Genomic DNA, 15,214 nt, shown 5'->3' with positions numbered 1-15,214 from the left:
TGTTTAGAGGGAAAACTACGGAAAACTATGTCTTTCCAACCACGCTAAGAAAAGCGTGTATGGTAGGTGCCCTCTTTTGAGGATACCGTGACTGTGTAAAGTTTTTGTCCCCACCACGCTAAGAAAAACATGTATGAGTCTTCTACAGGTACCTGTTATAAGAGAAAAAACAGTTGTTTATCCGCAGGTACAAAGCCGCGTACGGGTTCTTAAGAGTTGTCCCGGGCAAGGTTTAAAATTGTGTAAATAACCCTTGAGGCGGTTTTCGTCCGTGAGGCGAGGCGTAAGCCTCGAGGCGGTCTGAGGCGTAAGCCTCACGGACGCAGAATTGCATAAATGAGAATTTGAGGATTTTAGCAGGTAAATAATAGCAAGATTCTATCATACAATAAAAACATCTAAATGACAAGTGGAATTAGTGGAAATTAAGAAAAGAGATGCAATAAAATCCTGTTTCAAAGTATAAAACCACAAAATTATAGTCTATCAGAACTCTCAAAATACAATTAAGAAGAAACATATAAAATTCAATCATATCCCATCACTAAATGGGTCTTCAAGAGAATATTCTTCTCCAATTGTATCTATGAATGTCATATCTTCATCTTCTTCAATATGACTCATTTTTCACTTTTCTGTTCAATAAGAATAATCATTAATTCATTATCATGTTAATTTCTCACTTGATATAAATATAATGCAATAGCATATAAGAAGTTGTGAAATACCTTTACTTGATTATTGTGCTGCAGAGCTAGTGGATGTGTGTGGTGTGATACTAGTGGATGTGTCCACTTGATCTGCTTCGCTCCTCAAGACATCCACACTTAGATCCTCTAGCTGTAAGTCTGATAATGGCAAATCTGTCTCATCATTTATGAATCATTCATTATCAGATGACACATCATAACACACCAATGGGTCCTCATCATCCTTCAACCCCTTATTTCTCAACCTCCTATCTCTTAACCTCTTGTTGCACATAACATATACAAGGGAGTTCATTCTGATTGTTGATAGCCGATTTCTTCTCTTTGTTTGCACTTGACTATATGTACTCCAGTTTCGCTCACACCCAGAAGAAGAACAAGTGAGGCCCAAAACTCTTATAGCAAAACTGTAACTCAGGGGTAGAATCATCAAATTGGATCCACCATTCAACTGTTTTCAAAAAGAAAAATAATAATCAGAACTTAATAAAATGTCTTGCATTTACCAAATTAAGTATACTTGGAGATCGTTTGACAATTGTTAATTTTGCTGCATGCAGACCGAAAAAACTCTCTTTATTCCAAAATAGAACGATTTGTAAATCTGCAAGCTCTTTATCTGTCTGCTCCGGTATTAGTCATTCCATGCAATGATACAGACCAAGCTTCACCTATGGGTTTGAAGATTTCCTCTATGAATATTGAAATTGAGGATTGAGATAATATGTCGCTGCATGTAGATGACGGTATAACTGTACCTCCCACCGAGCATCAATGATATTCCAAATCTCTCTATAACTTGCCTCCTCTTCTCCCAAATTGTGTGCAATCAACTCCTCGGCCTCATCTATAGCATTATAAATAAAATCCATGGTTGGTTTCTTCTCGGCATCTACTAAACGTAAAACTTACACCAAGGGTCTCGTGCTCAATATGGCATAAGTCACAGCAGCCCAAAATTTATCATTTAGAATTATTTTTCTTATTTTCTTCCCCTCACTTTTCTTCCCCCACGTAGAGTTAAGCTATTATGTTGATGTAAACATTGCTTCCAGAGATTGTCTCACATCCAACAGGCTCTGAAGTGTCAAATAAGATGTGACAAACCTATAGATTTACAGTGCACAAATGTAAGAACCTACATTAGGAATTGATAATGATTTGTAGTGCACAAATGTAAGAAGATACCTAGTGGTTGCAGGGTGAATGATTTCCTTATTTGAAAACTTTCTCATTAAGGCTAAGACCCCTGAGTGGTTGTATATAAACTTTGTGATCTTCTTCTCCCTAGAAAGAGCGCTCTTGTGTTGAGGTAAATCACCAAGTTCCTATAATATGTGATCGATACAGTGTGCTGCGCAGGGGGTCGGGGGTCTAATATAGGTGTTTCCTCTTCTCCATCAACATATGACCAGCTATTTTGTATGCACTGGCATTGTCAGTCACCACCTGAACAACTAATTGCTCCCCAATCTCCTCAACAACCCCATCTAGTAAATTGAAAATGAATTCAGCATTTTTAACCTCATCTGAAGCTTCAACTGATCGTAAAAACACTGTGCCGTAAGGATTGTTGACAAGGATATTAACATTAAATGGTATGGCATTCTCAAAAAAAAAATCTGTCAATATCCATGCAAACCTGCCGTCGACCCTCTCTCGTACCAGCCGCAGGCATCATCTGTATTTGTGTTATATCCTCTCCTGGATTAGTCATATACTGGTCCATAGGACCCCGCGCACCTCTATTATGTATAGTGGAGGAAGAGCCCTTTCCACTCTCGCTCCCAAAGTAAGCACCATGTTCGATCCTTTCATCAAATTGCTCCTGTTGTAAATGTTTGGCCGTAGTACTATTTTTCATATAAGCTGTAATTTTCTCATTCGCCTTATCCGGAACATTCGCACAATGTGCTACATTCTTATGTGAGACGGATAAGTGTTCATTCATGCGAGTTACTCCTCCCTTCACCACCTTATCACAAAAATTATATTTTAAATACACATATCTTATCGCCGCCTCCTACATCAACTTGCATACTGTATTTCCAAGAAGGGTCACGCCGCAATGACGTATTTGTCTTTTCATCAATCAGTACTCACCAACTGTGGAGCATATCTGGCTAAAGTAGTAAACTCTGCCTCGTACTGCAGAACTGTCTTGCTCCCCTCAACCAATCTCAGAAAAGTCTCATGCATTTGTTGTCTTGCAGAAGGGGATACAAACCAAGAACTAAATACTTCAGAAAATTCTTCCCATGTAATCAGAGAGTTCAGTTTACCTTGAAATTTCTCCTCCTGCTGGCCCATCCACCAGCGCTCCGCTTCACCATCCAACAAAAAAACTGCTAACGGTACCTTTCTATCAGGAGGACATTGCATGCCATCAAATGTCTTTTCCGATCTCCTCAACCAATCCTCAGTTGCTCTGGGCTCAACAGTGTCCTCAAACCTTGGAGGCTTCAATCTCAGAAACATTTGTAGATGTTTATCTACATCTTCAGATCTAACAGCAGAAACTCTATTCTGCGTCTCGCTCATCATCTGAGCAACTAACGTAGTAAACTGTGAAACTGTATCTGAACCAACCACTGGGGCAGAACTATTCACAGGAGCTGCCTGACTGGCACTCTGCCCATCAGTCATATCTGGGTCTGGCAGATCCATATCACACAGAATACAACTATGCACACAAAACAAAATAATAAAAATCCAAACAAACCGGAACTACCCTAACAGACTTACAGATCAAGTCCTATAGCTCTGTCTTACAATCCCATATTCCAAAACTATGCTCTGATACCACTCTAATTGTCACGACCCAACCCGACCGGAATGAATCCCATCGCGTCGAGTCGCGACGGATGAATCCAGGATCTAGCTTTGGAATTTGGTTTTAGACTTTCTTTCAAATAATCATACAGAAAACATAGAGCTACTATAAACTTCTAATATACAGTAATTCATCAATCATTTTCTTTCTTCTCATTCTTCAAAATAATCATGTACAATACAGTGCATGACAATAAACAGAAAGAAAAGAACAGAAGAACAGAATAGTCATGACCGTACAAAAATCAAAAGTACAAAAATACATAATCTCAGATCAGACACAAAACGGCTAGTCCAACACCTCATTCCCTTTCCCGGAACCTGAAAACCACGCAGATAACAAGGATGAGCTAACAGCTCAGCAAGACTACACTAGCCAAATAAAATCTCCAGAAATTCTCATATCAAAATACGCATAAAGGCGTTAAAAACATTTGCCATACAGAATTCAGATAATCGTACAACAATCAGAATATCAGACAGAGGTCAGAGATTCACACAGAACAGAAATCAAATAGAATACATATATTCGTTCAGAACAAATGAAGTAACAGAGACAGAAGAACTGAATCAAATTTACATCACAGAATTATTCAAATCAGAATTTAATCAAAGTTCAGAACAGATTTCAGAAAACATTCAAATCAGGTATCGAAAGCACAAACAGTCGGAACTTCATTTTTCAATAAACCCTAAACCGAATCTCAAGTTCTCAACAAAAAATCTGTTAATGTCTTTATGATTTCATAATATACTAATTAACTGCATCTACAGATAAAAATTCGTAAAAAACTAAACAGCTAAAGGAGTAAAAGGGAAACCCTAATCGGTATTTCAACGCAACACTGCCACAGCAACTTCAAAATGGAAGGAAGAATCGAAGAAACAAATAACTAAAAAATCAATGCTTCCGTAACAAAAAATCATAAAAATTTGCAACACTCATTGCTTGACTTCAAACTTCAAAGAAAACCGAAAGCAAGTTAACAAAAAAATCAAACCAACGAGCTTATGAGCCGATGAGTCGATGACGATTGACGAAGAACGGAAGAATGAAAGAGCCGCAGAGGCGCAGAGGAGGAGATCTCAGCGAAATCGACCGCAGAGGCGCAAAGAGCTTAGGGTTTTCTCGCTCGAAGAGAGACGAACGCTCGCAGTCTCGCTCGACGGCTCGGGAGTCGGGATGGCCACTTAAAATTTAAGTTGAAATCTTAAATCTTAAAATTAAAAATGTTAAATGAATAAATGCGAAAACGGGTCAAACGGGTCATTTTCGGGTTACCCGGGTTGACCCGAACCCGACCCGAAATGCCATACGGGTCAAAAACCAGAACCCGAACCCGACCCGTTTCGGGTTCGGGTTGACCCTAACCCGAATTTCTCGGGTCGGGTTCGGGTCGTGTTTTCGGGTCGTGTCAAATGTTGACAGGCCTAGATTCAAGCATATATCTGGCAGAGCGGCGAGACAATTCTGCGTCGAACACATAGGAAATGAGTACTATAGCAGGCGGCGGGATGGGGCACTGTAGTAGATGGCAGGATTTGAGCAGGTGACATGGAGGTCAACACGTCGCCCGTCGACTACGGTCCTTTCGATCACCGTAGCCCGGCTACGGTCCCTTCAACCTCATTCGTCCAATTACGGTCCTTCCGACCTTTGTTGTCAGCCAACTATTGTCCTTCTAACCTCTGTCTCTTGACTACGGTCCTTTTGATCTCAGTCCCTCCCAACTACGGTCTTTCGACCTCAATCGCCTGACTAAGTTCCTTCCGCCCTTAGAGATAGGATACAAAATGAGCATATACATGATAAGGTTGCAGTAACTCCAGTGAAAGATAAGATTAGAGAGAGTCGCCTTAGATGGTTTGGTCACATTAAACGGAGGCCTCCGATGACCTGGTTAGGAAAGTTGAGGTTTTGGATTTGACTTATGTTAAGAATGGTAGAGGTAGACCTAAAAAGGCTTGGTTAGAAAATATTATAAATGATCTCTCTTTATTAGATTTAAATGAGAATTTGAATTTTAGCATTGCACAAAGGAGAAAAAGGATTCATGTAGCCGAACCCCACCTAGTGGGATAAAGACTTGATGTTGTTGTTGTTGTATCTGATTGGATATTATTGCGGTGTATTAAAATTGTTCAAAACTGTATACGATAGCAAAGTAGGTTGGTTTATGGGGCATTATTTGTCCTTATTCCAGAGTTCAAATATCGAAAGTCTGCAATTCTTCATATTAGCACAAGCCACAAGCAACATTAAAGCTCAATGAACTTAGATCTGCAGAGTACCATAGGCTCTTTTTGCCCTTGTATGGATTTGGCTAAATATGAGCAGCTGGTGTTTGGAAACCAATTGTGTCAAAATTTCCTAATTTGATTTGTAGTAGGACTTCATTGTAGCCTATGTTCCTTCAATATATAATGTGTTTTTCTTGCAGTAGGCTATGTATTAAAGTTTTCTTTCATTTCATTCATAGTTTTGCATATTGATTATTTGCCTTATGCTTAAAATTCTAATGTAAATCTTTTTAATTAATTACTTATAATGACTTGTGTTCTATGATATCTGCTACCCATATATATATAGAAATAAAGTTCCACATGCTGTTCTGATTGGCGCCAAGGGTATTGGATTTCTGATGCCTGAAACTTAGGAATAAACAATATGGAGAAAACTTTGAATGATTAGAACATTATACAAGATGTGGCGTCAGTTGCATCTTCAGGTACCAGTAAAAACTTATTAGACCTATGATGATCTCATAAGCTTATGTGGGTGATAGTATAAGAAGAACAATAACAATGTCTAAAGTAGCAGAAGCTCTACCAACAGAACCACTATTTGAAGGTGCAAATGTTTGAGCCAATTAGTTGATGAGTTGCTTATTTAGCCAATATCAGCTCATATTGGACTTGAATTGAGCCTTAATGTTGGTCATATTGAGCAAGCTCAAAAATTAAATTGCATGTATGTGTTGGATTAGTAGTAGGTGAAAATTGATTGAGTATCAATTTGTAGCTCAGTCAAAGTTCATCAGCCATATATGAAATTCAACCACCATTAACTCCTAAATAAAAGAATGGCCTAGCACTGTGAATGATAGTATTAATAGCCCATATGGTTTTAGTATGGCTCATTATTTTTTAATGATTTTTTTTTTTGTGATGTCATATGATAGTTTGTTAAGTAATTTCTACAATTTTTTTTATAGCATCTATTAAGATGAAGAGTGTCATTAAAGCTTTACTTGGAAGATGAGCTTCAGGGGAATTTAGGCATTGTTTGTTTTTTAGATTTAATCAAATATCTTAATGATGATGAACACAAAATTAAAATTGGATTAGTTCTTATTTATATTTGATATATATATATTATAAATTATATTGTTAATTATCTCATTAATTATTTAAGTACTCTTTTATTCGTTAATTATATAATTATTATTTATATTGTTAATTATATAATTAATAATTTCTATTTAACACTATATTAATTAAGTACTAATTATTAATATTTTAATTACATTAATTAAATTAAATTAGATTTTTTTTTTTCCAAATATCTTAGCGGGCGTCAACGGTTTGCTTTTCATCTTCTGTATTTCGTCGATGCTGTTCGACTTCGTTGCTTGGCGTTCGCGTGAGGTAGAGTTTTGCACGAGTCGCTTCTTCGGCTCCGTTGTTGCTGTTCGACTTCGAGTCACTTATTCGGCTCCTTCGACGGCGTTCCTTTCCTGTCGGATCGGAAGTCACGACTTTTTTATCGGAAGCAAGGACGGGAGCTCGCTTGCTCGCTGTGAAGGTAACTAATCTTTCTCGCATTCGCGCGATTCTTCGGCCAAATCCATTAAATCCGACGAAGTTATCAGAGTCTTAACTTTATTATGGAGCCGTAACACGCCGCCGTCATGAGGGGGATGCCGGTCATCCCTACCGAATATGTAAAATTCAAACGATCTTTTCATCCTCCCTTACCCTTTCCTCTTCCTTCAAGATTGTTCTCGCTGTCTTACGTTCAATGCTCCATCTCAGTCCAGAAGGATGATCTCATCCTGCCTCCCCGCTGCTCTGTTGAAGACCCTCTCGATGACTTCATCTCTCTGCTTAAGAACTCTTCAAGAGTTCTTTCAGAAGTATCTTCTCTTCATTCCCGAGCAATGAAGGCCGGCTTCACTGAATATGGACAGGTTAGCACAACGCTTCTCAATCTCTATGCCAAATGCTGTTCATTGGATAACGCATGTAAGCTGTTTGATGATATGTCTCAAAGAAATGCTCTCAATTGGACGATTCTTCTTACTGCCTGTGTTCGTAGCGGTCATAATGAATTAGGGCTGAGCCTATTTTCTCGTATGCTAGTAGATGGAGTATTGCCTAATTGCTTTACTTTGGCGACTATTTTCAAGTGTTGTGCAAAGAAGAACAATATTCTTGAAGTGGGTAAAAGCATTCATGGATGGATAGTTAGGAATGGAATTGAAAAGGATATTGTGCTGCAAAACTCAATTCTTGACTTCTATGCAAAGAGTGAATCCTTTCAGTATGCCAGAACGGTTTTTGAGATTATGACTGAAAGGGATACTATTTCATGGAATGTTATGATTGGCGTCCATATAAAGTTTGGTGATCTGAATGGTGCGATGGAATTATTCAGAGCATCACCATCTCAGGATGTTTCGAGTTGGAACACTTTTATAAGTGGGCAAATGCAGAATGGATCTGACAAAGCAGCTCTACAGTTTCTCCATCTCATGGCTAAGGTTGGTCCTATGTTTAATCATTATACTTTATCTATAACCCTGGTGTTAGCTGCTAAGTTAGCTCTACTGGATTTGGGAAAGCAGATACACAACAAGTTGTTGAGACTTGGATTTGAGAATGATGCATTTATTAAGAACTCCCTAGTAAATATGTATTCCAAGTGTGGTAGGATGGAAACTTCCTTGACCATATTTTGTGACAGAGTTCAAGGAAATAAGATCTCACAACTTGCACCAGCATTCATAGAACCTCTAGCAAATACAATTTCATGGAGTACTTTGATTGCTGGATTTGTCCAGAATGGGACAACAGAAGAAGCTCTTGTGCTCTTCTGTAGGATGTTATACGAAGGTGTAGCAGTTGATTCATATACTCTCACAAGTATTGCTTCAGCCTGTGCTGATGCAGGAATTCTTGAGCAAGGAAGGCAGATACATGCTTGCATTGAGAAATTAGGGCATGGATTTGATGTCTTCTTGGCATCTGCAATTATCGACATGTATGCTAAATGTGGAAGTTTGGATGATGCCAGGGAAATTTTCGACGGCATAGAATGTAGGAATGTTGTCTTTTGGACGTCGATGATTGTTTCCTATGCCTTGCATGGTGAAGGGAGAGAGGCCATCAGGGTTTTCGAAATGATGCTGGACAAGAAAATCATGCCAAATGAGATTAGCTTTACAGGTATCTTGTCTGCTTGTAGTCATGAGGCTTTGATTGTAGAAGGTTATAAATATTTCAAGTTGATGCAAAAGGATCATGGAATAGTTCCTACAATTGAGCACTTGAATTGCATGGTTGACCTCTTAGGCCGATGCGGTCTACTTGATGAGGCAAAGAATTTCATTTGCAAATACAATCTTAGACATCATAGTGTTGCCTGGAACTCATTGATATTAGCTTGTCGAGTTCACGGCGATATTGAAACAGCAAGATGGGCTTCCGAGCAACTGGTTCAAATTGAACCACATGAAGCTGGATCTTATGTTCTTATGTCTGGTATTTATGCCATTAAAAGAGAGTGGGAAGCGTCCTCGAGGTTGTGGTGTGTGATGAAAAATAAAGGGTTCAAGAAACAACCAGGCTGTTCTTGGATTCAGCTTAAGGACAAGGTTCACTCGTTTGTTGCAGGAGACAAATCACATATTGAATCTTCGAAGTTATTTTCGCACTTAGAGAAGTTGGGAGATTTAAAAGATTTGGGTTATTCAACCGGGACTAACTTGGTTCTTCATGGTTTAAGGGAAGAACAAAGAGAGCTGGTTCAGTAACTACCGAACGAAAATTGCTTATGGCATCATCAGCAGCTCAAATGGATTACCTTTGAGGATCATGAAAAATGTCCGAGTTTGTGGAGATTATCATGAAACAAACAAGTATATCAGCCAAGCTGCAGGTTCAAGGATATAGGTTTGATATTATTGAATTAATTGAGTTAGTTTGTGTAGTTGAGTAGCTCATTTATGTAAAGCTTAATAATAAATGACCAATTCAACTATATTAATTCTCTTATTATGTAAACTACATCTTAGTTTAATTCTGTTATACACATTTCTCAGGATTAGAACAATTGATAACAAGCGGTGTGTGTGCAAATATCTTTGACTATAATATCATTTAATTTGTGATTAAACTCATACATTCATTTATATTGGTTATTCATATATTGTACATCTTCTTTCTTATATGTGTATGAATGAATGCAACAAGTGGATCATCAAGCTTGTTATCAACACATGTCCTATATTAAAGAAAACAGTGTAATCCCGTGGGGGCAAAAACCCATTATGCATAACAAACATTTTATTATTATTATTATTATTATTATTATTATTATTATTATTATTATTATTATTATTATTATTATTATTATTATTATTATTATTATTTGTGATTGTAATAATATAGGAATGCATTGGGCATGTTGTGTGATAAAAAAAGTATCCCTTAAATTCAAGGAAAAATCCTATAGGATGGTGATGACCTGCAATATTTTATGGCAGAGAATGGTTGCCGTTAAAAGATAAGCATAAAATTAAGTTAAATGTTGTAGTCTTGTAGATATGAAGATGCTTAGGTGTAGGCAGAAGGAAAAATGAGTACATATGTGAAAAATGTTAGAGTAGCTCCAATAGTAGATAAGATTAGAAAGAGTTGTTATAGATGATTTGACCACATAAAATATTGCCCTTCCATTGACTCAATTAGGAGAGTGATTGTGTTAGATTTGACTGATGTTAGGAGATAGACCTAAAAATATTTCATTAAAAAGTATTATAAATTATCTTTTTTTGTTCGATTTAAATGAAAATTTGACTCTTCATAAGATACAATAGGGGGTAAATGATTCATATGGTTGACTCCACAGTGAAATAAAAACTTGATATTATTGTTATTATTTGTGATTGTCGGAGCTTTAATGCTTCATGATTTAAATGTACGGGCCTGATAAAAGATTGTGTATCTAGTGCCTGATTGCTTCGATCAATGAATAAACCTTTGTGGTTTTGGTTATGATAATTTTTCTTTTTTCTGAAGTCCATACTTCAGATGCTTATCAAATTTTGGAGAATTGACATGAGCAAAACTAGCGCATTAGTTATCAGTTCCTTGTAACAAAGGTCTTTTGTGTAGAGTACAGCCAAGTGAGAGAGGCTTATTTAAGCAGATAGATTACTTGTGTAATAATTGTGCTAGAACTCTTGTCAAATAATGAAAATCTTCATTTGGCCAATCTAAAATTCTTTTGATTTTTCCGGAATTAGCAAAAAAAACCTTCCTCAAAAATTAAAAATCCTAAGGAATTCACTTTGGGATGCATAAAATCATACCTAGTTCAAGTTCATATTTAGCTTTCAATTGTAGAGTGCAGATAAGTGACAAAAGTAAGCCGTTTTTTGAGAATACAGATGTAGCTTATTAGTTGGGAGCTTGGGCTGTAGGACAAAGAAGAATAGACTAGACACTAAATAATAACTCCAATAAATAAGAATATTTACTTACAAAACATTTATATACAAACATAGAACAGCCGATCAATAAGAACATATTTATACACAAACATAAAATATCCGAATGAATCAAAGAAGCAACTTTCAAAGAAGGAGATGGAAGGGAGTGGACAGTAAGAAGTGAGTCCAATTACAGATCAATGAACATTTCATCATTCAAACTAACATTGACAATACAATATGCATATCATATGAATGCTTAGAGAAGCTTAGGTTACTGGAAGTGCAGTAGCAGCAGGCCGGTATAAAGGCTTTATCTGCAGAGCAGGACTAATGGAAAGGAGGCTGATGAAGCAGTCCACTGGCACCCTCATGCCCCACACATTGATTGACTTAAGCTTGCGGCATTTGTATACGAGTGCAAAGAGGCCGTTCTCGGTAACATGGCGGCAACTCCATAGTACAATTGACTACAAAGTTCAAATTAACAACACCAACAAGTAGTCAGTTGGTTCTTGAAGAGGAGTTTGATAAATATAACTGGTTGAAAAGGAATCACTTGCAGAAAAAAATAAAAAGGTCTGTCAAAATAGCACCTAACCACACTCAAATCTTTAGCAAGCATTGCATGTTTCTCACGTATTGAGACCATTTTTATGATGATTTTGAACAAATATGAAGCAGTAATTGCTTCTCTGGTCCACACAATTAGTAAATTGCCACAATTTAGCAAATATGCAAGTCCTAGCAGTTTGACATTTTGAATAGGATGTCATAAGTTAACTGGCTACAAATGATAAGCTGAAACAACATCTTAACTTAAACAAAAAATTATAAACAGAAAAAATGAAGGACATAAGGCCTGATCAATTGATCACCTTACCAAGTTGAAAAGAGTGCTTCTATATTTAAATACCAGTTTTAAAGTTCCTCATTCTAAATTAAGTGCCAATACTTTGCATTGCAGCATGATTGCAACATTTAAGCAACGGATTTTTATGTATTAGTTGATATGTAGACCAAACACTGAGATTGAATGAGAGTTAAACATCCATGTGCTGCCTAATACTGGGCTTATGAGTTATTATTTTTTACGTTGATCATATAGAGACTATAAGCATGAAAACCTACATGTGAATATTAGCATGAGTAGAACATGCCCCACGCTTTGAACTTTTCCATTATTTTTCTCCTCTCGGAATGAAAAAAAAAAAACAGGGCATTATTTAGCACTGTTAAACTTATAGGAATGTACCTTAAAGAGCAACATAATTCGAATCTTTGTTCTCTTAACTCTGGTACATGCGGCAATATGAATTAGTTAAGTCCACTGAGAAGGCATGCTATATAATATAATTTGCAAATCATGATTAAAACTCTTATCAATTATGTGATATCTATATATAAAACATTCAATCACAAATAACTTATTCATTAATGATGTGATTCTATGTGACTTATCCATGTTTAAGACAGTCTTACATTCTTGTTAAACCTAGAAACTTCATAATTATGCAAAACATAATCTTTTTGCTGAAGTTTTAGCAAACAAATCATCCACCATATGCCACATAGAAATGTACTTAAACATCACTTCTCATTGTGCAATCATATCTATCAAGAAATGATATCTTGTTTTTTTGTTTAATTGTTCCATGATAATTTGGGTCTTTCGCATACACCAATGCAACCATAATATCATAAGTTCATAACTGTCCTAAATAGCTACAAAATATTTCAATATTGCTAATTGACATGCAACTATTCTTCAATTTATTTGATCCAATCATAATTTGGGCGTAATTAGTAATAAATTTCATTAAATAACAGCAAAACTGTAACTAGTGTATCTATTGTTGCCTTTAATCTCAAATACTAATTAAGCCTCAAGAGACCAATATTCAACAGTGATTAATACTAGTTTGAAACTACATTACTTTCTTTATTAACAAAGTACACAAAAAGATTGATGGGTATATAATTTTCTCACTACTCCAAGAAATTTTCAATTAACCTAGTCTCACTAAAACGCATTTAAGAAAAAATAAAGGAGTTAGAGTTAGCTCAATCTTAATTACTAGTCTTAAAAATAATTGTAGAATATAGTTTACAGTAAAAAAATCATTCACGAGCATGTATGGCAACAAAAATAATAGTAAAAGTTAAGGAATTCAATTACCTTCAAGTGAGGGCAGCTATTGGCAATTGCAAATAATGATTCATCCGTTATAAATGTGCCTCCAATGTTCAGATGCTGCAATGATGCAGCCTTTGAGACCTGTAATGAACCCAAACAATGACTATGCTTACATTTAAGGTTCAAATGATGACAATACATAGATGTAATAGTAGTCTTCACAATTCCATAGATTAAGATAGCCTACTCAAAGAAACCATAATGATCAAAATTAAGAAATATCATCTATAATTTCACTCTCTGCTTGCTTGACATTATAACATAGAAAAACTACAAATAGAACAACAAAACGCAGAGGTAGTGCATGAAGGCCCCATGATTGTAGGGTTTAGGAAGGAATTACATTGCAGAAGCTATTATTATTTACTTCACCTCGCAAGAGTCAACCCACAACATTGAGCTATAGAGTTATATAAATCTACCAAAACAAATATATGAAGAACCATAAAAGCTTATACCAATTGAATTACACCATTATCAGTGATTCCGGCCATGCCCCATACAGAAATAGACATCAAATTGTTGACACACTTGGCAGAAGATATCATATACAGCCCTTCATCGGTTATCTGACAACCCCAGCAACTCCGAGAGCTACAAAACACAAATACGAGAAGAAATAATGGGATATCAGAAGTTACCAAATTAATTCTAACCGTAATAAAACTTCACAAAGCAAACTTCCATTTTCGCAAAATGTATTGCTTCTAATGTGAATAGGCAAAACCACAAACACATCAAAGGCATGGAACGCGCTAAAGGAGTCAGGATTCTTTAGGTAAAAGGCCACCAGAGAAGAGTGAGCATAATAGACTTTGAGAATAAAAGAAAAGAAGAAGTACATGTCGAGCTCCTTGAGGTTATATGAAGCTTGGACGAGCCGCGTGGCGGAGCTGTCGTCCACCTTCCAACCGGCGAAACTCAGCCTCTCCTTCCTTGCAAACGACTGCTCTACCCCCGACTTCCATTTCCGGCAAACCCCGCTCGCTCTGCAAATCAAACCCAAACCTCGACAGAAATTCGCTTAAACTCAAACAAATAAAGAGGGATTTTTTTTTTTAAGAGGAAAACTCCTCCCTGATACTCACTTGGCTAAATCTCTGAAGGATGAGATCAGGGAGAAGATGTGGGCGAGGAGGTCCACCGGAAGCCGCTCGATCTCCGCCTCCATCTCAACGCTGATCATTTCGATCCTCTGTCTCCTCCCACTCTTTCTCAAAGCGTACAGTTGGAATATAGAGAGAAAAGGAAAAAAAAAAAAACTCTTGGCCAATCCGCCGTTCCAAACGAGAAAATTTACAGAGAAGAATACAGAGAAAAAGGAAAGAAAAAAAATCTTGGCCAGTCTGCCGTTCCAAACGAGCAAATTTACACACAAGAATACAGAGAAAAAGGAAAGAAAATAAATTTCTTGGCGAGTCCGCCGTTCCAAACGAGGAAATTTACATTTAAGGGTCAGCAGAAGCATTAAGAAATTATTTCTGTAAATACATACTAATTATGCCAACAAGTATAAATTTTTAAACATCCGTATGCATTCCTGTACGTATATTTCAGAGAGAAAGAGAGAGATTTATCTGCCATGCATAGAATAATTTATCTTTTTTTATTGTTTTTATTCTTTTTACAAGAAAAAATGTTTGTTGCGGCATAGTGTGGTCATCTTCTCGTCATCTTCATCGTTACAGGACGGCACTGTTCTTTGAGGATGCATGAGAAAAATGTCAGCAGCTTTTAGATCAAACACGTGATTCACGTGG

At 36.7% G+C, this 15,214-nt stretch overlaps 2 protein-coding genes and 1 pseudogene across 2 annotated transcripts; 1 reads left to right on the top strand and 2 right to left on the bottom strand.

The window, feature by feature from the left end:
- Window positions 1-2,798: 2,798 nt before the first annotated feature.
- LOC110092439 lies at window positions 2,799-3,377 on the bottom strand. The gene has a single exon (XM_020816997.1). It carries the CDS (start codon window positions 3,375-3,377, stop codon window positions 2,799-2,801), a length of 579 nt encoding a protein of 192 aa, XP_020672656.1.
- A 3,732-nt stretch (window positions 3,378-7,109) lies between these two features.
- LOC110092419 lies at window positions 7,110-9,939 on the top strand (annotated as a pseudogene).
- A 1,326-nt stretch (window positions 9,940-11,265) lies between these two features.
- On the bottom strand, window positions 11,266-14,703 carry LOC110092421 (F-box protein At5g67140; the record flags this gene model as incomplete). Its single annotated transcript, XM_020816954.2, is given in 5 exon segments — window positions 11,266-11,727; window positions 13,437-13,535; window positions 13,913-14,048; window positions 14,297-14,443; window positions 14,543-14,703. Coding segments are annotated over 5 exon segments (681 nt in total). The 3' UTR covers window positions 11,266-11,526.
- Between the last annotated feature and the right edge of the window lie 511 nt (window positions 14,704-15,214).

Source organism: Dendrobium catenatum, unplaced genomic scaffold (genome assembly GCF_001605985.2).
Source record: "Dendrobium catenatum unplaced genomic scaffold, ASM160598v2 fragScaff_scaffold_29, whole genome shotgun sequence".
Classification (NCBI taxonomy): domain Eukaryota; kingdom Viridiplantae; phylum Streptophyta; class Magnoliopsida; order Asparagales; family Orchidaceae; genus Dendrobium; species Dendrobium catenatum.
The sequence above is the reverse complement of the archived record's forward strand: the minus strand, read 5'-3'. Positions and strand labels throughout refer to the sequence as shown.

Coding starts and splice junctions, on each gene's coding strand:
- LOC110092439 (XM_020816997.1), bottom strand. CDS start 3,377: ATGGATCTGCCAGACCCAGATATGACTGATGGGCAGAGTGCCAGTCAG.